General features: G+C 36.5%; 1 protein-coding gene and 1 long non-coding RNA gene across 2 annotated transcripts in view; one reads left to right on the top strand and one right to left on the bottom strand.

Moving 5' to 3' along the window:
* Positions 1-25,456, top strand: part of LOC311295504 (beta-1,3-galactosyltransferase 2-like) — a 37,981-nt gene extending 12,525 nt beyond the window's left edge. Inside the window, exons 2-3 of the mRNA XM_084416935.1 lie at positions 23,530-23,597; positions 23,829-25,456. Coding sequence (XP_084273061.1) covers positions 23,848-24,828 — 981 coding nt within the window. The 5' untranslated portion in view covers positions 23,530-23,597; positions 23,829-23,847 and the 3' untranslated portion in view covers positions 24,829-25,456. The remainder of the gene's footprint in view (positions 1-23,529; positions 23,598-23,828) is intronic.
* Positions 1,148-5,474, bottom strand: LOC311295583. Its single transcript, XR_014628360.1, has 5 exons — positions 5,289-5,474; positions 4,918-5,048; positions 4,770-4,811; positions 4,091-4,159; positions 1,148-1,435 (listed from the first exon to the last, which is right to left on the bottom strand). It is a non-coding gene; the product is annotated as an uncharacterized lncRNA (long non-coding RNA).
* Positions 25,457-26,596: the final 1,140 nt, after the last annotated feature.

Here is a 26,596-nt window from a genome sequence, read left to right as displayed (position 1 = left end):
CCCTCAAGTTGTTTCAAACCTGTATGAGTTTCCTTCTTCTGTTGAACACAAAATAATATATTTTAAAGAATGTTGGTAACCAGAAAGTTGACGGTGGCCATTGATTTCCATAGTAGAAAATAAATACCATGGAAGTCAATGGCTACACTGTAAAAAAAAAAATCGTAAAATAACGGTAAAAAGTCTGGCAGCAAAGTTGCCAACCACTTACCGTAAAATTAAAGTAAAATATCTTAATTCCAATAAAGTGCAAAAACTATAATTTTACAGAATTTTTCATTAAAAGTTTTAGAAAAAAATACTGTTATTTTACAGATTTTTCCTTGTTTGAGTTAAGATATTTTACCTTAATTTTACGGTAAGTGGTTGGCAACTTTGCTGCCAGACTTTTTACCGTTATTTTACGATTATTTTTTTACAGTGTAAAACTTTTATTTTATGGATTTTTCCAATATTATAATGACCAAACACCTTTAATAAAGTTATGGCACTAAAAGTTCTACTGAGAAACACTGTTATTTTACAGGTATTTCCTAAATTATTACAATCAAACTCCTTTAATAAAGTTATGGCACTAAAAGTTCTACTGAGAAACACTGTTATTTTACAGGTATTTCCTAAATTATTACAATCAAACTCCTTTAATAAAGTTATGGCACTAAAAGTTCTACTGAGAAACACTGTTATTTTACAGGTATTTCCTAAATTATTACAATCAAACTCCTTTAATAAAGTTATGGCACTAAAAGTTCTACTGAGAAACACTGTTATTTTACAGGTATTTCCTAAATTATTACAATCAAACTCCTTTAATAAAGTGACGGCACTAAAAGTTCTACTGAGAAACACTGTTATTTTACAGGTATTTCCTAAATTATTACAATCAAACTCCTTTAATAAAGTGACGGCACTAAAAGTTCTACTGAGAAACACTGTTATTTTACAGGTATTTCCTAAATTATTACAATCAAACTCCTTTAATAAAGTGACGGCACTAAAAGTTCTACTGAGAAACACTGTTATTTAACAGACCTTTCCTAAATTATAACGATCAAACACATTCAATAAATTGTCAAGACGTGCTCAAGAATGTAATAAAACAGTTTTATTTTAGAAGACAAAATAAGTCTGTAAAAAAACTGTATAAAACTGACTAAAATCATCTCAAACTTTAATTTGCAGCACTTGTGTTTACATATAATTTATTAGTATTTAAACAATGTAAACTTGTAATCTAAATAAAATGGAATTATTCAGACCCCTGGGGGTCACATAGTTCTGATATTAAATATTATATGGTCTTTACATTCAGAATCCTTACTATACAAGTTTATTAATAAGTTAAATCAAAACATACAACAAAAGTGTACCAGAAGTGACAGATACAGCAAATAAACAGCAATCCAGCAAACGGCCAGTAATCAGCTTGGTGCATCTGGGAAGAAGAAAAAAAGGACACACTATGATTCTCTCAAAATGATTTAAATTATTTTTGTTTCCTTTAAACAAGCTTAATACATTTTTATTTAAATTGTCTGTTTGTCTTCTGATTTGTCTGGTATCTAAAACTTATGTCCGATTGAAAAATGTGCATCACCAAAAGAAGGAACATGTAGATTCACAACAATGGACATTCTTTTTCATTGCAAGGTAAACGCCTAAAAATGCCAATTTGTATTACAAAATAAAACCAACAATATTTGTATTAAATGGAGGTGTTTTCAGACTGCTGTGATATGGGTAATGAGGGTCTTTCTCCCATTCTTCAGGGAATTAAATATATGATATGTGTTTAAAAAAAAGAAGAAGGTATATTCTCATTGTGTGAGATTATTAAAGTACTTGAGATAGTTCACCCAAAAATGAAAATTCTGTCATCATTTACTCACCATCATGTCTTTTCAAACCTGAAATGTCTCTCTTTTGTCAAGCATTAAAATTATATATTTTTGAAGAATGTTGGCATCCAAAAAATGCATAAAGGTTTGGAACAACATGAGGGTGAGTAAATTATTTGGGAGAATTTTCTTGTTTACCTGACTGTGAACTATCCCTTCAGTTCATGTGTGCCAAACTCCTGGAGGGCCAATGTCCTGCAGAGTGTAGCTCCAAACTGTTTCTGGTTATCCTGAGGATCTTTATTAGCTGGTTCAGGTCAGTTTAATTAGGGTTTGAGCTAAAATCTGCATGACAGTGGGCAAATTCCATGAATTCCATGAGCATCCCTATGCCCTGGGGTTTTTAATATATGCTTAGTAAGGGGCCGTGTTTACACGACTCAGTTTCCTAAAATCGTCTCGGTCTAAACTACTGAAATGTGAATCTGTGAAAACGGTAAAGGCATGCATATGCATATTATGTGTTTAGTCTATAGGCATGCGTGTGTGAATGCGAATGTGCACAGGCGTGGTCTTTCTTTACAGAGTGACATCACCAGTTACTTTGTGGCATGGATAAAACAGCGATTTAGACGTTTTCGCCGATCTGTGCGAACGGGAATCGTTTTAATAACGTTGTCATCTGTACAAAGAAAAACTTTTCTGTTTTTAGTACATCGTTGTTGTGTAAAGTACCTAAGTTTGTGTGTTCTTGACGTCTTTTCTTTGAACCCTGCAGGTAGTTACATTTAACGTATCTATTAATAGTTTTACCTATGGAACTTTATATGAAATGTATGATGAAAATGTGTGTACTATAGCAAACCCAAACAAACAACTCAAATTATTCTGTTAAATTGAACTCTTCCACAATATCTAGTTTTAAAATGAATCACTGGGACTTGCCATCCTAGGTCACATTACCATAAATATAAAATAAAATTACTATAAGATAAAATTACTTCAGTTAAAGGGATAGTTCACTTTGAAATTAAATGTTGGTATGTTTTAGCTTACCTCAAGGGCATCCAAGATGTAGGTGTCTTTTTTTCCGCAGTAGTTTCAATTTTGATATTTTTTAGGTCAAACCGTTCTTGTCTGTCAGTCATATAATGCAGGTCTATGGTCACTGTCTCAAAGAGCATGCACAGAGTCCAAATTAAAACAATTCCCCATCGTCCAAATTAAACAATTCCCCACCGTAAGTACACATTGATGGCATAAGACACGAAACGAGCGGTTTGTGTGAGAAAACGAACAGTATTTATATCGTTTTTACCTCTTGTACACAGCCACGTCCAAGTGATCTGAGGACGCGCGCGCATCCTGGTGTGTGACGCGTGCGCAGACTGGTACATAGATATATATACACTAGATGTCGCCTTGTCTACGGCAGTTCATTGGAACGAATGTCTTTAAGGCGACATCTAATGTCGTAAAAATGTTATAAATACTGTTCGTTTTCTCACACAAACCGCTCGTTTCATGTCTTAGGCCATCAATGTGTACTTACGATGGGGAATTGTTTAATTTGGACGATGAGGAATTGTTTTAATTTGGACTCTGTGCATGCTCTTTGAGACAGTGACCACAGACCTGCATTAAATGACTGACAGACAAGAACGGTTTGACCTAAAAATATCAAAATTGAAACTACTGCGGAAAAAAAGACACCTCCATCTTGGATGCCCTTGAGGTAAGCTAAAACATACCAAAATTTAATTTCAAAGTGAACTATCCCTTTAATTTACCATCGCATTACCCTTTGCTAACACATTTAGGCTACTCTCCCTTATGCTGTCCGAAAGGTATATGATTTTCTTTCTTCAGATGAACACATATTTTTGAAAAAATAAACTAGACTTTTAGAAAAATTATCCATCTCTTGTGTTCGTGTGTCGAATAATGCAAGTGAATAGACAACAAAATGCTAAAGGTCAAAAAAGTCCAAACACACATCCTGACAATAATCCAAGAGCATTGTAAAGCTCATATGATAAGTGCATAAAACTTCCTGTGTGAACAACACAGCAGGCTATTTGTAGGCTGCATGTAGTTTCTGGAGCATGCACTTGCATTATATTGGCTTACAATAATGGATAATTTTTCAAAAAATCTCTGTGGCAAGAAAGTCAGATATACATCTGGGATGGCACAAGGGAGAAAAAAAAGAGATAACTTTTTTTGTTTTATATACTGCAGTGGATACTTACTACTGAATGATGGGCTTGTTTCTCTGTTGGTGCTTAGTCTGCTCCGTAAACATTGTTCCAATGCTTGATCTAAAAAATATAAAAAAAAAAAAAAATCATCAGGGTGACATAGGACCATTTTTTTATGTGTTCCTTAAGTGTTATATAAATCTGGAGAACCCTTACTAACATTAACCAGAGTTTTGCTAAACTAACCAAATGGTAATAAAGTATTGTAATCAATCCACCATAAAAACATGGTTTCTAAACTTTTACTATGATAAAAACCAAGGTTAATTTAGCAAAGGACCCTGGGAACATGTCATTAAAAGAACAGCTCATCCAAAAAATAGAGTTCTCTCTTTATTTACTCCATGTTGTTCCAAAACTGTATGAATCTCTTTTGTAGAACCTTAATTAAGATATCTTGAGAAATGCCTTCATTGTTTTGTTTTCCCATACAATGGGTTCCAATGTTGTTTTATTCCCAACATTCTTGTGTTTCACATAGGCTAAGTCATAGGCTACAGGTTTGAAAATACTTTCATTTTAAAAGGACATACATTTTTGGGTCAGCTAGGCCTGTGAACTCAAGAAGATAGATTAAATATTGTCTGGAGGGTTTGAACCAGTGTGCCTTTGAGCAGAGTTTACATGTTCTGCCTCTATTTCACGTGTATTTTAATATAACAATACTCACTCTGAAGATCATGTGGCTGGATCATATTTATTCCCAAAATTCCTGGATCATGAGGGAAACACACACATACACAGCAATATATTAGCTATTTGTATATTAGCATTTTACTAACAGAGACATTTGCGAAAGCGTGCAAAATTGTACTCACCAACTTCAAAACATATTATGATGACTGATCGGTAACGTTAGGCCTAACGTTATATCCCGCGATCAACAATTCAAAAGCCTAGTTTGCATATTCTTCTAGAGTCAAAGAGTGTGGTTGGAGTCCCTCTCCGTCTAAAGAGACAATGTTCTCAGTCATTGCAGTCAAAAACTATGCGGAGTTTTTTTTTTTTTTTTTTACTAACGTTTAACGTTAGCTGACAATATTTACACATGCTAGCAACACATAACATTAGCCTAATACACTGAAACATGTAAGTATATCGATATAGCTCTAATCGCGTTTAGATTCTCAATTTAACACACTATATTTTGATGTAGCAGAATTGTTTTTATAAAATATAAAGTTATTACCTTCCGCAGATTGCAATATGTCCGTTACACGTTGTTAAAATGCGTTGTCCATATTCCTTGTTTGTTCTTCATTTACATCCCGCAGCTCGCTCAAAATAGAAATGTAGCAGTCCGATGTAAAATAATCCATGTTTTAAACAATATTTGCCACAGAATCGACGTATGCTAGAACTGAAGATCCCGAGCAGCAGCACATATACACACACACACACACTCACTCCAACAGACATATTCAAACTTGACCTGTAAAAGGCGCGCATAGTTGTCATTGGCCAGATTCCTGGATGACAGTCTGAATAACCAATCATGCTCAAAATAACTCGGAGAGACAGCCAATAGTGTGGTAACATTGCAATTACAGGAAAAGATGACATGTTTTAAAAGAAAGAATATGAAAAAATATACACGTGCTATTTATTTAGCTGTATTTGTAGGCTGGCTGTTATATTTATTCAATTGGTTAAATGGCGTTTTCATTGCAGTGTATGATTAAAAATTAAACTTAAAATAACTTATATAACAACATATATTTACCACTGCTCTGCTAAACAGCAATTTAACAGAGCAAACAGATTATTAAACAGAGCAAACACTGCCTATGTATTCATATAAAATTCTGTATACCTACATGAAAAACTAATGGATTGGTATACTCTGGGTGACATTATTACCATGTGACCCATAATGACCCTTTTGCACTTTAACAAATGATTGACCTTTCCTTTAGAAACACTCTTATGCCTAATAATGTCTTGCTTTTCACCCTGTGTGGCACTGTTACCATACACAACCTGTTGGTTTAGGGTTAATCCTCTGTCCAACACAACACTTTGCTAACATTGGCATAATTCTATACAAGTTGCAACATATACCCCGGGTTTCACAAGCAAGGCTTAAGCCTGTAGTCCCAGACTAAAATGCACATTTCAGCTGTTTTACCTGAAAGCAACTTGCACTGACTTATCTTAAAATATGTCAGTGCCATTGTTTTGTCTCAAGATGGTGTGTCAGTGAGAAACATTGAGGAATACCACAATACCTATACTGTAGCAGTGACATTGTCAGGCTTTTCTATTTACAATGAAGTAAGCTAATGCCTGCACAAAATATGAGCATTATAATATAACAATATAATATGTAATGATACAGTGGCTTCATAAATTAATTTAAAACATAAAAAAATAAATAGTAAAACCTCATGAATACAAACTTCCCAGGAGGACCTAAACGCACTATATGTTCCACCATGAACCCTGTTGGCCTGCTGTCTGACCAGCAAGGTCAATTTAACATGAATTGTGCAGTTTGCTTGTATCCAGAATTACAGAGTTTAAATGTAAAAATACACTTAAATCTAAAACTAATAACATTTACTTTAAAATGACAACACAAGGAAATATGTTAAATTGTTAGTATGGATATAAACCTTTAATATAATGAGCTACAAATTTAATTACACAATTTGATTGTAATTTTACACAACTTTGTATGTAATTTAAAAAAAACCCAGAAAAACACTGTATAAGTAATACAGTAATTGTCCTGTGAAAAAAATAAGAATCACTGTAATTTGTAATTAATGATATAATCCTTAAATTAACAGTCAATTAATTAATTTACAGACATTGTTTGTAATTTTACAGAGTTTTGAATATAATTTAAAAAAAACAGAAAAATACTGTATAAATAATACAGTAATTGTCCTGTGAAAAAAATAAGAATCACTGTAATTTGTAATTAATGATATAATCCTTAAATTAACAGTCAATTAATTAATTTACAGATATTGTTTGTAATTTTACAGAGTTTTGAATATAATTTAAAAAAAACTGAAAAATACTGTATAAATAATACAGTAATTGTCCTGTGAAAAAAATAAGAATCACTGTAATTTGTAATTAAGGGTAGAATCCTTAAATTAACAGTCAATTAATTAATTTACAGATATTGTTTGTAATTTTACAGAGTTTTGAATATAATTTAAAATAACAGAAAAATACTCTAAAAAAATACAAAAATTTAGAGTTATTCTCTGTAAAATTAGGATTTTTTTTTACAGTGTATCATCAACTGTCTGGATGCCAACATTCTTCACTCTATCTTCCTTTGTGTGCAGCAGAAGAAAGAAACTCATACAGGTTTGGAACAACTTGACAGTGAATAAATGACAGAATTTTCATTTCGGGCTGAACTATCCCTTTGAAGCTGCAGATTCACCTTATTCACCTTAATCTCTTTAAATATCACAAAATAGCCATGTCAGTCACTTTCTTAATAAACACAAGATGTTTTTTGTTATTGTGTTTCAGTGGAAACAAGCTAAACTGAATGGAAATCAGTTACATTTCTCAAATTTAATACAGATTCAGGAATATGAATGATTACCTGATTAAGCAGTGATAAGTCCCAGGGGCCTCATTTATAAAGCTTGCGTACGCACAAAACGGGGCTGAAAACATACGTACGCCAGTTCCTGCGCAAAAGGTGGGATTTATAAAGAAAAACTTGACGGGAAAATTTGCGCACCTGCACGCAAACTCTGACCCATGCGTACGAACGTTTTGGAGATGGAGCACTTTGGCAACACCGATGGTGAGCTGGAGTTAAATGTATTTTTGGTCACTTTTATACAGAAAATCGAAAGAAAATTAAACATATACAGAAAGATTATACAAATACAATTTCAATCACCAAGCCTGTCACTTGAAGCAAATATCCATTCCTTCTTAAATGTCCGCGGCAGCGAGCGTGTTGAGCCGTTTAGTGAAACTGACGCAAATAACAGTTTAAATAAATAAAATACTTCTGATATAAACATTTATATTAAATATGCCATTCAAATTAATGGAGTTAAACACTTAAACATGAAATCATTACTGAAGTTACAACTTTTTTTTAAATTCAATCATTAGAAATATTTGTTGTGGATGCGATTGTTTTTGAACACTTTTCCTGTGGCGTGCTTTAATGTTTTAACCACAGAGATAATTGCTTATCATGATAATACCAGATTGTCTGAGAAAATAGTTTCGTGCAAATAATGGCCAAGGCCTATCTGTTTCCATTAAAAATATAAATCAATTAAAAATACAATTCGGCAAGTGGAAAAGATTGAGAAAAACTTTCTCTGAAATGTATTTTACACTATTTGATTTATGTAGGTGTGGCATGAGTTAGACTGCAGCTTTAAGGAAACCGACTACGCCACTCTGACATCACAGAGAATGATTGATACCCTTTATCTTAAGGCACACAAGTTCGTTGCACTAGTAAGGAACAGAGAAATGCAAATCATACAAAAATAATTCTTTATTACTAAAAGCACACAGGAGTAAGTAAACTGGGCGTACTAGGCAAGACTCTCACAGCATCTGCTCATAAAGTATATATGTTATGCAAGCAGAGGATAAATACGGTCATTCAAAAGTCAGTCACTACAAAATGAACATACAATATTACACTCAAAAGCTTTCCAGCTGAGGACTAAAGAACAAGGAACCCAACCACACACTGTAGAGTAACTCTTATCACTCACACACAAGATCCATGCGTCTCACTGCACACAGCACCCAGTGTTCAAACCACCACCAGCACGCTGAAGAAACAAGGGAGGATTCCTGACTGAAGCCCCCAGCATCTAGCAGAAGAAGTTTACAGTTGCACATACACACAAAATCAAGAGACAAAAATATCACAATTGGAATGAATCAAAACTGAATCAAGTCAATATAAACAAAAAAAACAATAATGACAATAATAAACCAAAAACACACTTAACTAGAAACTATAAATCACACTAACACAATCTCAAAAGAAAAAAAAACAAAGGAAACAAAGAAAATTACTAGCAGCGTCATTCAACACACATAAAACAAACCACACTTGCCAACCAGACTAAATAAAACAAACAAAAACCACAAAACCGTAGGTTGTAGGACAACGGCGATTCCTCGCATTAAATACTGACAAAAAGGCAGAGAGGAAAAATCTCAGACACCTTAGAAGGGAAACACAATGGTTAAACGCCCGCACGAATGCCCAATGTTCTCAACCCAATCAGGAACAGACTCACCCGCCGATAGAACCAGGTCAATCACTTGGAACAAACCACTCTAGATCGCTCGTTGATTCATTTGGACCCTGCAGCGCTGCATTAACTGGTTTGCGTATGCCTGAAACAAGCTAAAATCATACCCACTTTCCCAATCAATGCTTAAGCACACATAACCCATAACTTCCTATGATAAAGACTTACCCGACGATAGAATCAAACACTCTGAACCGTATCACTTTTAGATCGCTTGGTCTCGTTTTGATCCTGCAGCGTCGCACAGGTTTGTTTACATATGCCTGAAATACGCTAAAAAACCATACCCACTCGTCAGAATCCTGACCAAACAGTTGGTTCCCACAAACTTACTGCAATAACAGCTTACCAAAAGAAATCATTTCAGGAGCACGCAAAAGCTGGCGTACAGCCGCAGTCAAATCTCCCGCACGTTGGAGGCAAACGGGAACCCCCGGGTCAATCGGAGGTGACGCATGTCTTGACAGGAATGGAAATGCGCTATTTATAGCCTGATCGGAAATGACGCGTCACCCAGACTAAAAGGAAATTTGTCGGCGGCAAGCTCTAATTAAATAATTAATATTCATAAAAATGGGAGGAGAGCATCTGGTCACATAGGCTATTCAAAAACAAGGCAAGGATAGACAACTACTTGATTTGTATTAATGTAATGTTTCTTGTACCGTTTATATCATTTGCATATGATTATTCATCCACGTGATAACGTTTAAGTTATCACGTGGATGAATAATCATATGCAAATGATATGTAGATGAGGATCTGCATAGTAAAACTAGGCGTTGTAAGCTCCATATATGGTTATTTCGGGTGGAGACGCATGTACGCACAATCTTCCGCTGACTGGGATTTATAAAGTGAATTCTGCGCAGGTTCTGGCGTACGCACGGTTTTATAAGTCTGAATATTTTCAGGTCAGGTCAGGGGCCTCATTTATAAAACTGTGCGTAGGAACCTTACTAAAAGTGTACGTGCGCCCGAAAGCCAAAAATGGCGTACGCAAAAAAATATTCAGACTTATAAAACCGTGCGTACGCCAGAACCTGCGCAGAATTCACTTTATAAATCCCAGTCAGCGGAAGACTGTGCGTACATGCGTCTCCACCCGAAATAACCATATATGGAGTTTACAACGCCTAGTTTTACTATGCAGATCCTCATCTACATATAATTTGCATATGATTATTCATCCATGTGATAACTTAAACGTTATTACGTAGATGAATAATCATATGCAAATGATATAAACGGTACAAGAAACATTACATTAATACAAATCAAGTAGTTGTCTATCCTTGCCTTGTTTTTGAATAGCCTACATAAATCAAATAGTGTAAAATACATTTCAGAGAAAGTTTTTCTCAATCTTTTCCACTTGCCGAATTGTATTTTTAATTGATTTATATTTTTAATGGAAACAGATAGGCCTTGGGCATTATTTGCACGAAACTATTTTCTCAGACAATCGATTATCATGATAAGCAATTATCTCTGTGGTTAAAACATTAAAGCACGCCACAGGAAAAGTGTTCAAAAACAATCGCATCCACAACAAATATTTCTAATGATTGAATTTAAAAAAATGTTGTAACTTCAGTAATGATTTCATGTTTAAGTGTTTAACTCCATAATTTGAATGGCGTATTTAATATAAATGTTTATATCAGAAATATTTTATTTAAACTGTAATAATTGCGTCAGTTTCACTAAACGGCTCAACACGCTCGCTGCCGCGGACATTTAAGAAGGAATGGATATTTGCTTCAAGTGACAGGCTTGGTGATTGAAATTGTATTTGTATAATCTTTCTGTATATGTTTAATTTTCTTTAGATTTTCTGTATAAAAGTGACCAAAAATACATTTAACTCCAGCTCACCATCGGTGTCGCTCAAGTGCTCCATCTCCAAAACGTTCGTACGCATGGGTCAGAGTTTAATTGTCCATCTTCGTCGGCCTTCATTCCTAAAGAGCAATGTGCTCTGCATGCAAGCACTGACGGATGCAAGACATGGGCTATGTTTGCAGTGTAACTTTCTTGCTCATGTTCATGTCTCCTGCACTTCAAGAAATGTGTTAAATGACGTTAGAACTTTACTAAAGCAATGTGCATTTTTTAAGAATGTAGATGCACCATTGTTTGAAACTGTGCTAGAGAAGTCATGTGAGTATGTCAGGTGCTTCAACAAACAAGACTTCTGTATAGGATGCACCTATGTTTTCTCTCTAATGAGGAAGCATTAGACTACTGAAAAGTGCGCATGCAAAATTAAAATGGGCGTTTACCAATCAGTGGCCAATTTCAAAATACAATAAATGTTTTGCAACCATTTTTCAACAGACTTGCTAAACCACCCCACCCCTAAACCAAGCCCCCAGTGGATTAGAGCAAATCAGGGCTGCGTTCAGCCCCGACAAAACGTTGCACAACGTTTTTTAAACAGAAACGGTGATGCGTTGAACACACTGTTCTGATTACGCAAGAGTTGCAACTATGGCAGCTGAGAAGGCCATTCTTTGTGTTATTTGTGAAGAATTTTCGGAGCCTGATGAAGTCGGTATAAATATGTGTTTAATACTACAAAATATGCCCGATGTTACAGTTACTGCACTTGCCGCCCAGAACAAAAGAGAACATCCCAATCGAGTGAAGGGATCTGAAACTGAAATGGAAGCACACATCTTACCTAATTCAGACTAAAACACATCTATTTAGCCTCACATACTGACTTTATTTGTAGTTCATACTGTTTTAATCCCCTGTATTTTCTTTCTCATTTTTAGGAAAAGCACTTAATTACCATTGTTTATTTCTATACCAAATGTCATACACTTGCAATGAAGCTAAAAATATAAACAACTACATCATTATGTTGATATCCTATATTTTTACAATAAAACTTACGCCAAACATGTCTTCTAATATCCTCAGTTGTTGCGTATACCGAGCTGCATCGAACACATTTGTAAATTACTTTCCTTGAACCCATTGTGCGAGTTCACTTTAATACCGCGTGCTTTATATACTGCAGTCCAATCAGCAGCAACATGTATATAAAGACTAATAATTAATATTTCTGATGTAAAGATTTCTGTGAAACGTGTAAAGTTGCACAGAAGAAAGCCCAATAGGACCTGCCCTGTACAGTTTAAGAATCTGTAGCCATAGTAGAGGACTATGGAAGGCCAAAAGGGCCAAAACGTGTGAAACTGTAGTGCAAACACGTAATTATGCGTTAACACGCAATTTACGTGTTAACACGTCATTACGTGTTAACACGTAAATGACGTGTTAACACGTAAATTGCATGCTGGCACATTGGAAACCATGGAACTTTACTGGCTGGTATGGCTATCTTGCACAAGCAAAAATAACAAACAAATCCTGTAAATTGCAGAATTAAATCCAAAAAAAATTTTTTAACAATGTCTTTAAAAATGGACAATTAGCATAAATAAATAGCATACATAATTATTTTATATTTTTTTGAACATTTTGAGAATCACTCTGATTTGTATTGGGCTCAAAATATAGCCACTGCATCACATAAATCATAACAACACACAACATTTAAAATAATACATATCCTAACACAATAAAAAGCAAGCAACTGTAAACACAATTACATGAATCAGAAAGTGGGAGGGGGGTTAATAGACCACTTACTGATATTTAGTTTTTCCTCAATCAAACTTCTTTAAATGAATAGTTGCTCTCAAATCAATTAACACAACATACAAAAAACACCCTTCTGTTAATGAAACAGTTCAGTATTCACTGCACAATGAAGCACTGCAGTCTATTAATGCATTTATTAAAAGTAGCCTAAATGTAGTATCATCAGAACTATTCTCTTTGATTTTATAACATATACAGCTATAGACACACAAATACACTACTAATGAAATACATGTTTTTATATTTTTAATAATTAATAGTGCCTTGTATTGTTTTTCTGAGAGGAACCATCCCTACACCCAAAGAGCACATATACCCCTTTTCCACCAAGGCAGAGCTGGTGCTGGTTCGGAGCCAGAGCCTAGTTTCAAATCGGTTCTTTGTTTTTCCACCGCCAAAGCACCAGCTCCGAACCAGTAAAACTGGTTCTTAAGTAGCACCAAATGATTGCAGGGTCTAGAACGGAGCCAAGAAAGAACCGCTTGCGTCAGGGGCTGGGGGCGGGGTTACCGTGACCAACAAGACGAATAGAAACTTGTGACCGCCATTTTTAAATAGCAGCTAGTCGAGCTAATAGCAGCTCGATTATAATATCCGTCTATGTAAGTTACGGCGAGCTGCACGAACGCGTTGGATTCCGATGTATTTTTGCAAACCCATGAGCATCCATAGTATTGCAACGTCCGTTATTGTTGATGGCTTGTTCGAGATGCATCGGAGCCTCGAGGACCGATCGGAGCTGCGGGAGTGTTTGGAGAGCATACGACTCCTTGTGCTTTTAGATCGCTATCGCAGTGCTTTGATGTCATGCGGCGATCGATCTGCGAGAAGCAGATGCATCTCGAACAAGCCTGGCGTGTTTGTGTTTGGCGCTACCGCACTAGCGGTTGCTGGGCAACATGAGACGTATACAGTGACGTATGATCTGGCTCTGTTGTGGCTCTCTAGCCGGTGGAAAGGCAAACCGGTTCTTAGTAAGCTCGTCAGTCGAACCAACTCTGAACCAGCTCTGGCTCTGAACCAGCACCCGGTTCTTGTTGGTGGAAAAGGGGTAAGAGAGGTTACACCCCGTGCAGCACTTTTTGCATTCCTTAATGAAAATGCATGTTGTGAGAAAGCCCTATACGCCCCCTGAGTGTTTGGTATTATACAGCGATCAGCCAGGTGTGGACATGCAAAATCGTCAGCTGAGTTACAAATCAGACCGACTGCCTGGTCTGTTATCCAACCATGTATATGTTTTTTCTCAGTGCGTAAATGATTAGGGGTGAGTTTTCGCCAACACAAACATGCAACAAAAAATTACTTTTGTATATTGGCTACTGCAATTTCTGAACTTGATTACTCCTGATCACACCACTAATTTACATCTACTATAATAACGCTCCGGAGTAGGCCTATAAGTCACATCAGTCAAAAAAAATGCGTCATGAAGAGGAAAAAAACATATAAGTCGCACTGGACTATGAGTCGCATTTATTTAGAAATAAATTTCACAAAAAAAATCAATGTTACGGATGGGACAGTTCTCCATTATGGACGTGAGCGCTCTGAAAGCGGCACTAAAAGACTGCTTTAAAACTTTCACAGAGACCTCAAGCAGAAAGCACAAAGTCTGTCTTTAAATTTAATTTCGTTTTGTATTAATTGTATCTTAATTTTAATCAATGTTTCATCAACCAATTGCCTGGATGTAATAAATAAGAAATACATAGCCTATAGTAGAAAATAGATAATCACGACACGGAGGCGTTTAAAAAATTTAAAAAAATAAAAAAAAGTTGTAAATCAGGATGGCTGCAGAATGATTTTGTTTCATTATTTGGACATATAGCCTACAGTAAAAAAGAACAATTTAAATTGTTTTTGTTCAGTATGTTACAGTCACTCAGAAGAGTTGCGCAACTGCAGAATCAAGGTCAGTGAGAGAGATTGTTTATGCTTCTGTATCAAGTCTTCATGTCAGGGCCAGCCGGAGGACTTTGTCCACATCACATACAATATAGGCCTAATCTCTGCAGGTAAAGGGAAAATCCAGATCCAGCCTTGACAACATTCTCCACATTCTCCAGAGAGAGAGAGAGAGAGAGAGAGAGAGAGGACCCTCTCCACACTGTCGACCACCACAGAAGACCAATTTATTATTATTATTTTACTATAGTAAAACTGTTAGCCTATATTCGTAAGGGTCTGTCTGTCATCTATCTATCTTTACTTATTTATTGTGTTATTCAGTTTATAATGAAGTTTATAATAGCCTAACTGCATCCAATTTCAAATTTTTGTCATTTTGTCATCATTTTATTTGATTAGTTGTGCCAGTTGTGCTCATATTTTTAATTTAAGGACTTAAATTATTTTTTTGCATAATTGATATCGATTATTTAATTATCTTGTAGGCTACCAAATGTCATCTCTGGGGAAAAACATGAGAAATGGGTTAAGACATACGGACATTCACTTAGCCAAATGTAACATAGCTATAATAACTCTCTGTTAATAGACATGGGGGGATAATTCGAAGTCGAAGATAATTCATAACTCTGAAACAACATCAAATCGTATTGATTCCAACTGCAACGGCATTTTGATTTATTGCATATAATGGCAGGCTGTCGCGCTAATCGCGAAGCAACAAACTCATGACAGACTTAAATAAAGTAAAAAATAACTATTTTCAACGTATACAACCCACCGTAATAAGTTTAACAGTGTTTATTAAAACCGAAAGTAGCTATGTTTTGTGCTGTTTGTTTTCATGTCTCTGTATTTACTTTACGATGCGCATCACGGGCGCGCACCCAACTAAAGATGCCAGGTGACGTAGGCTCATCGTATCCATTAGGTAAGAGCTCGTTCACAATCTCATGAAAAAATACAATACAACGTAGTCATGAGAATGATTACAAACAGTTACGACTGGCAGTGTCAACGTGACACAACACCTTTATTTTATTTGAATTATTCATGATAGAGTGGCGCAGGCACTACGCTGAGCATACCTCATCAGCCATCATAAGCCAACGACATTGACGGAAGGGTAACTTGCAGGAAACTGAATAGATAGATCACGAGTGTAATCTCCAAATCTATCCAACATATTGGCGAGAATATGGCATAATCTCTTGTTCTGTGTAGTATTATTACAATATATTTTAATAATTGTTGGTCTTATATTCACTGATTTCACATTTGAATATCCATTGTAATATGTCATTTTACGGCAGGAGTTCTGTCTCATTTCAATTATTAATAATTCAAGCCACTCTTGTTTTAGATTATTATTATGGCATGTGTGTGTGTGTGTGTGTGTGTGTGGTGTGTGAAGTAATATAGTATAATTTGTAAAGTGTAGTGTGTGTGTCGTAATATAAATAACTTTGTAATATATATATTACCTTAGAAAAACACAGCAAAACAATGCACTCGATTCATAAACTCAATCTCAGATTCATAAGGCTTAATGGTGTTACCAGAAGGGGCTCTCTAACAAATAATGCATAGAGGTTAAATTATAAAAAGATGATTTAGAAATATGCTACAGTATAAGTGTACATGAAAATACTGTTTGGAGAAATGTGTAATTATCCTTACACAATTTCTATCGTGATTGTGAAAATGGTCATGCCTTTCAGGGCTTGATTAGTTATAGTTAACTTAACTGTCTAAATAGGCCCATTTAAAATATGCTGTAATTATGTAGTTGTATCCTATATTTTGAAAAGACATTGTTCAACATGTATTTTCACATTAAAAAACGCTTTTTACAAGCTTAATCTAATTAGGTTCTGTGTGTTTGAGCAAGAGCACCAAACCAGTAGGTGGTGCTAATGTCTAATAATTTATGTGTTAACACGCAATTTACATGTTAACACGTCATTTACGCGTTAACACGTAATCACGTGTTAACACGTAAATTGCGTGTTAACACGTAATTACGTGTTTACATGACAGTTTCACACGTTTGGCGCTTTTGGCCTTCCATACAGTTGCTCTCCACCAACCATACAGGGGTGGGTTTCCCGAAAGCATGGTTGGCCAACTATGGTCGCAAGTTCATCGCAATGTCCATTTAACTCTATTGGTAACGATGGAACTTGCGACCATAGTTGGCCAACGATGCTTTCGGGAAACGCACCCCAGGACTATTATTTTGTTGAACAGACCTGAGCGACAACTGATGATGTCACATGCTCAGATTTGCTTGACCAATCGGAGGAAGGGGGCGTGTCAGGCCGCCCACATGTGGAAAACGAATTTTGAAGTCATTTATTCGTTTTTTGCCTGTGAACTAAAAAACGAAAAATCAAGCCGAAATCTCTTTTTTTTTTTAAACGAAAAAACGAATAAAGGGGCCGTTTTCTCGTTTCTGCTTATTTCATTTCAAATTGGAAAACAAACTATCAAAACGTACACGGACCCAAAAGTGGCGCTCCTTTTGTTCTCTTCTTGTTTGGGAAGCATCTGTTTCCTCATGCATCGCGATTACAGAAACATAACAGCTCATTTTTCAAACTCTAGTGAAGTAGTGCGTCATCATGACGTAGTATTTCTGGCGCATGCGCATTAAACAACACGTTCGTATATTTCATGCATGGTTAAATGTTATTTCCATAGATATAAAAGGGTTATTTCAGCTTTTCTGTTTAAGTTGAAGTTGTTCTAACTCATTGTGCTGTTAGACTCTGTAAGTTCACAAAACTTTACTCTTTTACCTAACTAAAAGTCAATATTTTTGTTCAGTGTAGTGTAGTCTGATTACAATTAAATGTGTGTTTAATTGACTTAGAACAACATAATGATATTGAAAGTATTCTGTTCACAGATGTAAAGTACAACACATTACTATTATGCTAAGACTCCTCTCATAAATTACATTTTATTTTCAAATATTATGTAGAAAACTGACAAAAATGTCAACAATAAGTTGTACTGGATTATACTGTATAAGCAAATGTATTGGAAAAAGAAATTTCAAGTGCATTAATGCACACAGTATATATCATAGACTAAAAAATACATTAACAAATTATTTTTGGAGTTGAAATTAAAATAAATTATTTTCCATGTTTCCATTAAAATTCTTATTTTATTTAGTATAGGCAATACATCAAAATACATTTCCTTTAATAACTTATAACTTTAACTTTAATAACTTTAAAACACTATAAAATAATTAATAATAATTATTTAAAATGTATGTTTAAGTAAAACTTAAGTAGACATTATTACAAAGTGCATTTTTAAAAAGTACACTTAAGTGTGTTTAGAAATATTGTCATGAAAGTGTACTTTCCTTTAGTAAAACTTAGAGATTATTACAAAGTGCATTTTTAAAAAGTGCACTTAAGTGTGTTTAGAAATATTGTCATGAAGGTGTACTAACTTTAAGTTAAGCTTAATTAGATATTATTACAAAGTGCATTTGTAAAAGGTGCACTTAAGTGTGTTAAGAAATATTGTCATTAAAGTGTATTACATTTAAGTACACTTAAGTGGTCTTTAATTTTAATTATATTATATTATCTGCAAGTGCACTTTTTAAAAAGTATACTTTTATTATTTGAAGCACACAAAAAGTACACTTTCAATACAATTAAGTACACTTCTTTTTCACTTCGGCTAAATAAACAAAGGCAAATTTTCAAAGTCTTTTTTTGGCCTAAAATTTGAGCAAATTAGACGGACCAAACAAAGCCCAATTTTCAACGTCTATTTTTGGGCTAAATTTGGACCAAATCAGACGGACCAAACAAAGCCCAATTTTCAACGTCTATTTTTGGGCTAAATTTGGACGGTTTCCCCACCCAGCACCAGACGTCATTAAGACGTTGTTTTTTGGGCTAAATCAAGTCGGCCCGTCATAGCCTTCATTTAGGCTAAAAATAGACGTTTGGTCCGTCTGATTTGGTCCAAAAATAGACGTTGAAAATTGGGCTTTGTTTGGTAATTTTTAAAACGCAGTGCAATTTTGTAACAATCATTAATGTTCAAAATGTACTGGCTTAGTAATTGTACAAAGTAACACTGAATAAATGCTGATTAATAAATGAAAGTAGTGTGGTTTTGGGCCATTTTCTATCTCAACGGGTACCCGGGTGTCTCCTGGATAGGGTGCTGAAAACCACCACTGAAGCAAGAGCGCCCTCAACTAGGCGCCTCTACGTTCAGATATGGAGGGTGTTCCCTGACTGGTGCGCTGCACGGAGCCTGGACCCCTACTCTTGCGAGGTACGAAGTATACTCGCCTTTTTACAAGAGCTCATGGACACGGGTCACACCCCCTCCACGCTCAAAGTATATGTGGCAGCCATAACAGCATTCCAAGCTCTTGTGGCCGGACAATCACTGGGAAGAAGCGATCTCGTTGTCCACTTCCTTAAAGGGGCAAGGAGGCTGAATCCTCCACGACCTCCCTCTGTGCCAATCTGGGACCTCTCCACGGTCCTAGAAGCATTGAAGGGTGCCCCGTTTGAGACGGTTCAGTCTGCAGGCCTGAAGCACCTCTCGCTCAAAACCGCTCTTTTACTGGTGCTCGCTTCAGTTAAAAGAGTGGGCGATTTACACGCGCTGTCATCAAGCGCATCCTGCCTTGAGTTTGGGCCTAACGACTCCAGAGCTGTCCTTAAGCCAAGGCATGGTTATATTCCTAAGTGCTCTCGACTCCGACTATTTCCGTAGCAGCTCTTTCCTCACCAAAGGACGAAAGAGATGCGAGTTTACTCTGTTCTGTCAGGGCTCTCAGAGTTTTATCTAGAGCGTTCTACCTCATTCAGACAGTCAGAACAGCTTTTTGTGTGCTTTGGCGGCCGCACCAAGAGGCTCACTGTCTCGAAGCAGAGATTATCGCGCTGGATAGTTGATGCTATATGCTATATTATGAATCTAAGGGCCTTCATTGCTCCTTAGGTATCAGAGCTCATTCCACGAGAGGCATGGCCTCGTCTTGGGCTTGAATACCCATTGAAGATATCTGTGCGGCGGCCGGCTGGGCCTCACCGTCCACATTTATCAGGTTTTATAACCTACAAGTCCCTGCTTGCATTCAAGGGTACTTTCAATATGAAATGTGCAAGCACAAAACCCCCATAAAACTTGGGCCCGATACTTATCCGGTCCTGTTTTTAACACGAACTACGGTTCCCATATATATTTATACACATTATATATGCCATTATTAAGGTTTGGCCCTCATTAGGCACACTCCTTGTCTTTTCCCTTATGAAGCCCGTCACTGACCGGCTTACTGGGTTATACTTTACTCTTTACGGCTTCAGGCATCTTGCCTCGGGCTAATATTAGAGCGAAGTTAAGCACGCACAGCGTTTTGAAGGGGGTTCCCATAGTGTAAGCTACTTGCGCAATTACGAGAGACCTCTCGAAAGGGAACATCTCGGTTACTAACGTAACCTCGGTTCCCTGAGATGAGAGAACGAGTATTGCGTAACTCGCCGCGCTTGTGCTTTGATCAGGGAATCGCTTCAGTCGATTTAACCTAAAGTCCCTGACGGACGATGGGCTCAATTTATAGCCTCTGGCCACGCCCATTCTGGCGGGCTCTGACGTGTCATAGGTTCGTGCAGTTGCCGCAGCACAGCCAATGACCGCTCTCGCCGTTCATCTGTGTATGCTGTGCAGCTGCACTGCGTTTTAAAAAATTGGCTTCAATATTCTCGAGAAAAGGAGTTTTCCCATAGCGTAAGCTAACTTACGCAATACTCGTTCCCTCATCTCAGGGAACCGAGGTTACGTTTGTAACCGAGACGTTTCATGTTTACCCCTTTGAATTCAGATAATTCGAATTTAAGGGCACATGGAAACGGGTAACAGTGTACAGTGAAAAGTGCAAAAATGTCACGATTCCAACAACAACAAAGAATTTAGATTAAAAAATTAGCACATGTTAAAACGAAAACACAGATACTTACAAGACAAAAGTAGGAATGTCTTTTACCTGTTCTCTTCGACCGAAGTGAATGCAATGCTCAGTCTCGTTTAAAATGTTTTAAAATAGTGGAAATGTTTATCGCGAGAACAGTGATTTCTAGCCTACTTATTATCAAGTCTCGCGTTGCCAGTAGTCATGTCTCAGTAGGGCTGTTGCCATCTAGCGGTTGAGAAATGTAATTGCATTTTTATTTAATTTAAAATGAAAGACATTCAAATAATATCGTAGATTATGTATGAATGTTATGTTTGACAGCAAACATGAAGCTGCGTGGGCGAAAAACATGTAAACAATTTTAAGACTATTTTGGCTGTACTTAGCCTGGCAAGCCAGACCTACATCAAGACGTTAGGTCTGGCAACTCACCATTGTCAGGGACCAATCCGAGGGGCAGGATAAACGGCTGTCTTTCAAATTTGCTCTGCATGCAATAGGACAGTGCTACAACCAACCAGAGCGTTTTCCCAACAGCGGAGCTAGTTGACGATAGATTAAACTTTTGCCGGCCAGATTTTGCCGGCAAAACTACGAAAACATCTTCCTGTTTTAAGAATGACTTAAGTGCCGTTCTTTGTTTTTTGTTCTTTTCTCAAAGAAAAGCTTAACTCCAAGTCCTCCAGAGTCACGGACAAAGCCAATTGGAAAGACCGCTGTTCGCCAGCAGCAGCTCTTCTTTGTTTTCAAGTAGCAGGGAATTCACGTGGAAGCGTCACACTCACAACTCTGTCGTCATTATGTAAAGCCCGCCCACCGACTCTATACACGACTTGATTGGCCTGACTAGAGTTTGGTTTTTCCAGCTCGAAAGTCAACGGAGAATTGCTAGACTACCCTGGTTGCAAAATAAATTTTGCTGCGCTAGGGTGCGTCTAGATTTCTAGGCTAGGCTATACTAATCGCTGGTCTAAATCAGGGCTATTCAGAGCTAAATCTACAGATCGACCATGTCATGAAATGACACTTGTTCCTTGTATATATTATTACCAATGCGAACATAATGGGATTTCAACCATCTCATGCGCTGCCTGGCCAAAAAACTACAATTAATCAGTTTTGACTATAAGTGGGCTACAAATAGCCGGTCTGACTATGAGCTAAATCGTGGCCACGCACAGCCTACACATAGAACATGTCAAAGAAATTAAACCAAACACCTTGTAATCACAGTTGACTGTGCCTACATAATGGAACATCATACATCGCAAGTTATTTTGCAAAAAATGACGTAACCAGATTCAATGTTATTTTGGCTAAAAGTGGGTTGCACATAGCCGGACTATATCGGGTCTATATTTAACCGAGACGGTGAAATGATGGCTATTGCTTGCCGGGGACTGGCATACTTTATTGAATATTTCTGTTATTGTGCCGTTGGCTGTCGAAACGGCCGGAGTGAAACACAGCCATCAGGTATTAACGCGTTTCAGAGCTGTTCGCCAGGTGTTACTGCCTTAAACCGCGGACTGATGTAAGCAGATATATTTATTTTCCTCATTTCGAGAGTTTAATTCACATTACAGTTTTTTTGCCGTACTTTACAGTTCGCGTTAGTAAGGAAGAAACATGTGGTCTGGTTTGAGTAGCAGATTACAGAATAGGGGAATGGCAATTTTTTATTTATTTTTTTGCGGTAATTGTAGGTCAGAATTTTGGTCAAAATACGATTTTTTTTTAGTTCTCGGTAAGTCTACATGATTAATTTCATGTGTAATTTGCTCTTAAAATTTCCTTATTGTACTACTTGCCTACTGATAAAATAATAAACCATTTCAGAATCCAGGAAATGAAGACAAAAGGTCAGGGCTAGCAATTAGGGAAGATGTTAAATCAGTCTAAAAAGATAAATGAAGATATTTAATAAAGTATTGACTTTTTGTGTGCTGTATTTGTTCTTCCACATTGTTTATTTGTAAAACATCAATACAATTAATATTTAAAAGAACTAGGTGTCCCACTTTGACAATAAAGGTTATTTTATTGCATGAAATTCTTTTGAATTCTTTTGAAATGAAGTCATTTGGAAAATATTTTAACACGAAACCAAAGACAAATTACTAATTTGTACAGTTACAAATTACTGACAAATTCACCCTAGACCGTTTAGAACGTTTAGGTATGAAAGCAAGGCTATGAGGGATAAACTTACCGTGTTTTCAATGGCATCTGCTGTAAAAAGCTGTATAAATCTCCTATATCACTTATAATTTTCCACAGCTCATATTGTCTGGAGTTTTTTGTCTTCTGAAATTTCTTGGAAATATAGTTTTGCAGGGTTTCGTCAGCAGAACAATCCAAAAACACATTAAATAACAGTACAACCCACTGAAGAGATGTATGTCTGTCTATCCCTCATAGCCTCACTTTCATTCCTGTTAAAAATCAAAGATGGCTCTGCTGTGAATAAGGTCTATATGTCGGCAAACTCGATACCTTGGGTTTTTAATGAGAGGCATTGGATTTCAGCCATCATCTCAAATGCAGGAGTAAGTTTACTGTTTAACACCTGACAGTCTCATGTCTATCTTCAGATAAAGATAAAGGTTCGGCAACGTGACAACGGTGTGACCCCTGCAGACCCTCATGACTGTGTGAAAAGGTCAGTTAGTTTCTTAAAATAATCAGATAACATCATGTGTTCTACTTCCCCAAAACGTAATGGCATCCAAGAATAAAATAAAATAATATTTCCAACACATTCAAGGTGCAACATGCAAATAATTAATTTCTTTTTACTTGATGGTTACACCATTTCCGAGTCATTAAATGTAACTTTCCTTTCATTAAATGTAAAAGTTGTCATTGACCTAGTCTCTTTTTGTGCCTTCAGTTGTGCCTCGTTCACAAAGATGTCCTTAAAGAAGTGGTTACTGCTTTGTCTCCTGGTTTCAGGAACATCTTTACTGCTCTATCTCACTTACATCCCTTTGACAGAAAAGTGGTTGCAAATGACAGAAGGACCAACCAAGGAACCTTTTCAGGAAGTTTTAGGGATTTACTATGTTGCTTACCCCAGAAAATACAAATTCATCATTGACCAGCCAGATATATGTGAACAACAAAAGCCCTACTTGGTGGCAATTGTCCCCGTGCCCCCTGGGGACGTTGATGCACGCAATGGCATCAGGAAGACGTGGGGTAAACAAAAGGTTTTTGGGGACAAAGTGGTGCTGGTTCTGTTTCTTATAGGCTTGCACAGTGGAAACGATGAAGAGATGTTGCAGGAGAAACTCCGGAATGAGAGCCAACAATACAAAGACCTTCTGCAGAGCAACTTCCAGGATTCCTACAGGAATCTGACCATTAAAACCATGGTGATGCTGGAATGGCTCAACAAAAATTGTCAACAGGCGTCCTACGCGGTGAAAGTGGACGCCGACGTGCTCCTCAACATGAACAACCTAATAAATATGCTTGAGAGTCTGAACGCAGTACAACACAACTATATGACGGGGTTAGTGTGGGGTGGCAGCGTTGTTATACGAGACCCTTCCAACAGGTTTTTTCTCCCCTACGACGTGTACTCCAGGGACACATATCCTCCATATCCTCTGGGCATGTGTTACATCATTTCTATGGACCTCCCACAAAAGATTCTACAGGGAGCAAGGGAAGTTAAGGCCATATATATCGAGGATGCATATCTTGGAATGTGTTTGGAGCATTTAGGTATCGTCCCCACCAAACCGCCAAACATCGAACTATTTGTGGTGAGACTACTGCAGTACAATCGCTGTTACTATTCTAGACTAATAGCAATACAAACAGAAAACACAAATCAGATGACTTCTTATTGGACAGATATGTATTCATCTAGCCAACCATGCTGAGGTGGAAACATCCCGAATATTCCTCATATTATGTTTCTGACAGCAAGAAAAAAACATGTTACTTTGGTGTACTGGTTCACTTTACATCAGTTTACAAAAGTAAAATGTGTGTGCGTGTGTGTGAGTGAGAGCATTCTATTTGTTTCTTTCAAGTGAAACCATTTGCATCATGAACATATCCTCAGGAACAATTAAACAAGTGTTACATGTAAAAACTTATTTAAAAAAAATAATTTATTACTTGCTGATTTACTCTGATTTACAGTTTTGTTTGAGAACTGACATGAAAACAATATGCAGATATTACTCTTAATACATCCATTTTGTCACGGTTTGGGTTTTCTTATCATTGTCATGTTTCTGTGTCTTGTCATGTGATTCCCTGTTTGTCATGTGATCCTGCCATGTGTCTTGTCATTGGTTAATCGTCAGATCATTGTTCACAGGTGTTCCTTGTCTTGTAATTAGTCTATGTATTTAAGCCCTCATGTTTGCCCTGTGTCCTGGTTGAGTATTGTTTGTTCTATGTCCCAGATCTAGTTTTCTAGTTTAATGCCACGCTTTTGTTTTATGTTTGAGCTTGTTTTTAAATTGTTCTGTTATTAAAGTTGCGTTTGGGTTCTCAACCAGCTTGCCTCCAGTTAATCTTTCGTAACACATTTAAAGGGATACTCCACTTTAAAATGAAAATTCTGTCATCATATACTCACCCCCATGTTGTTTCAAACCTGTATGAATTTCTTTCTTCTGCTGAACAGAAAGGAAGATATTTAGAAGAATGTCAGTAACCAGACAGGTTCTGGTCACCAGAAATGTATCCTTGTAAATTTCATTAATGTTAGTTTCATTAATGGTTTTGTTAGTTTTAGTTTCGTTTTTATTTTGTGAACACATTTCTATTTAGTTTTTATATATTTAGTTTCAGTTTTAGCTTTTGTAATTATAGTTTAGCAGAGTTAACAAAACACTTCCAGTTAAAGACATTTAATTTCAGCAAAGTTTAAACGATGCAAAAGACGCGAGACTCGAGCGCACCGGTCATGCATTGAAAAATAAAGTAGCCTAAGGCAGTGGAATGGAAAAAAGTGATTTTCCGGTAGGCTACAGGATGAGAGCTTATAAATTACAAAAACGATTATTAATTTTGCTAATTATGATTTTATTTCAGTTAGTTCAGTAAGTGTTGTTTAGTTTTGTGTAGTTTTCATTTTTAATTTTTGTTGAAATTTCTATTTTATTTCAGTTTACAAAAATGTTTTTTGACCAATAGTTTTAGTCTTAGTTTCAGTTTTGTTTATGAAAATAACCTTGGGTAGTGCCAACACACTCACCCTATAACACACCAATTAATCCAGTTGTTAAAGGGGTGGTTCGGGATTTTTGACATCGGACCTCATTTTTAAGTCAGCCTGGTTGTTATTCATCAGTGGAGACATTTTTAAAAAAAAATTATCCAGTCCTTATATTTGGATAGTTAGCCGATGCTAGGCTAGCGCGAGTCAATGGTATATGTTAGCCAGCCATTAAAAAACATTTTACCCACTCCACAGTGCACCAAACGCAAATCAATTATAACACTAGACTATCGATGTATATGTCCGTTGAAAGAATAATGTTAGAAATCAAACTTACCTTTCATCACATTGCATTAGTTATAATTTGTTCCCTGTAATCATAAGCCTTGTCTACAGCAGCAGCGGAGTGATATTGATTACCTAGGCAACCGAGTGAGCCGGTACACACATGATGCAAGTGTATTTACCTGCCG

This window comes from Rutilus rutilus (genome assembly GCF_951802725.1).
Source record: "Rutilus rutilus genome assembly, chromosome: 8".
In the NCBI taxonomy this organism is placed as follows: Eukaryota; Metazoa; Chordata; class Actinopteri; order Cypriniformes; family Leuciscidae; genus Rutilus; species Rutilus rutilus.
The sequence above is the reverse complement of the archived record's forward strand: the minus strand, read 5'-3'. Positions and strand labels throughout refer to the sequence as shown.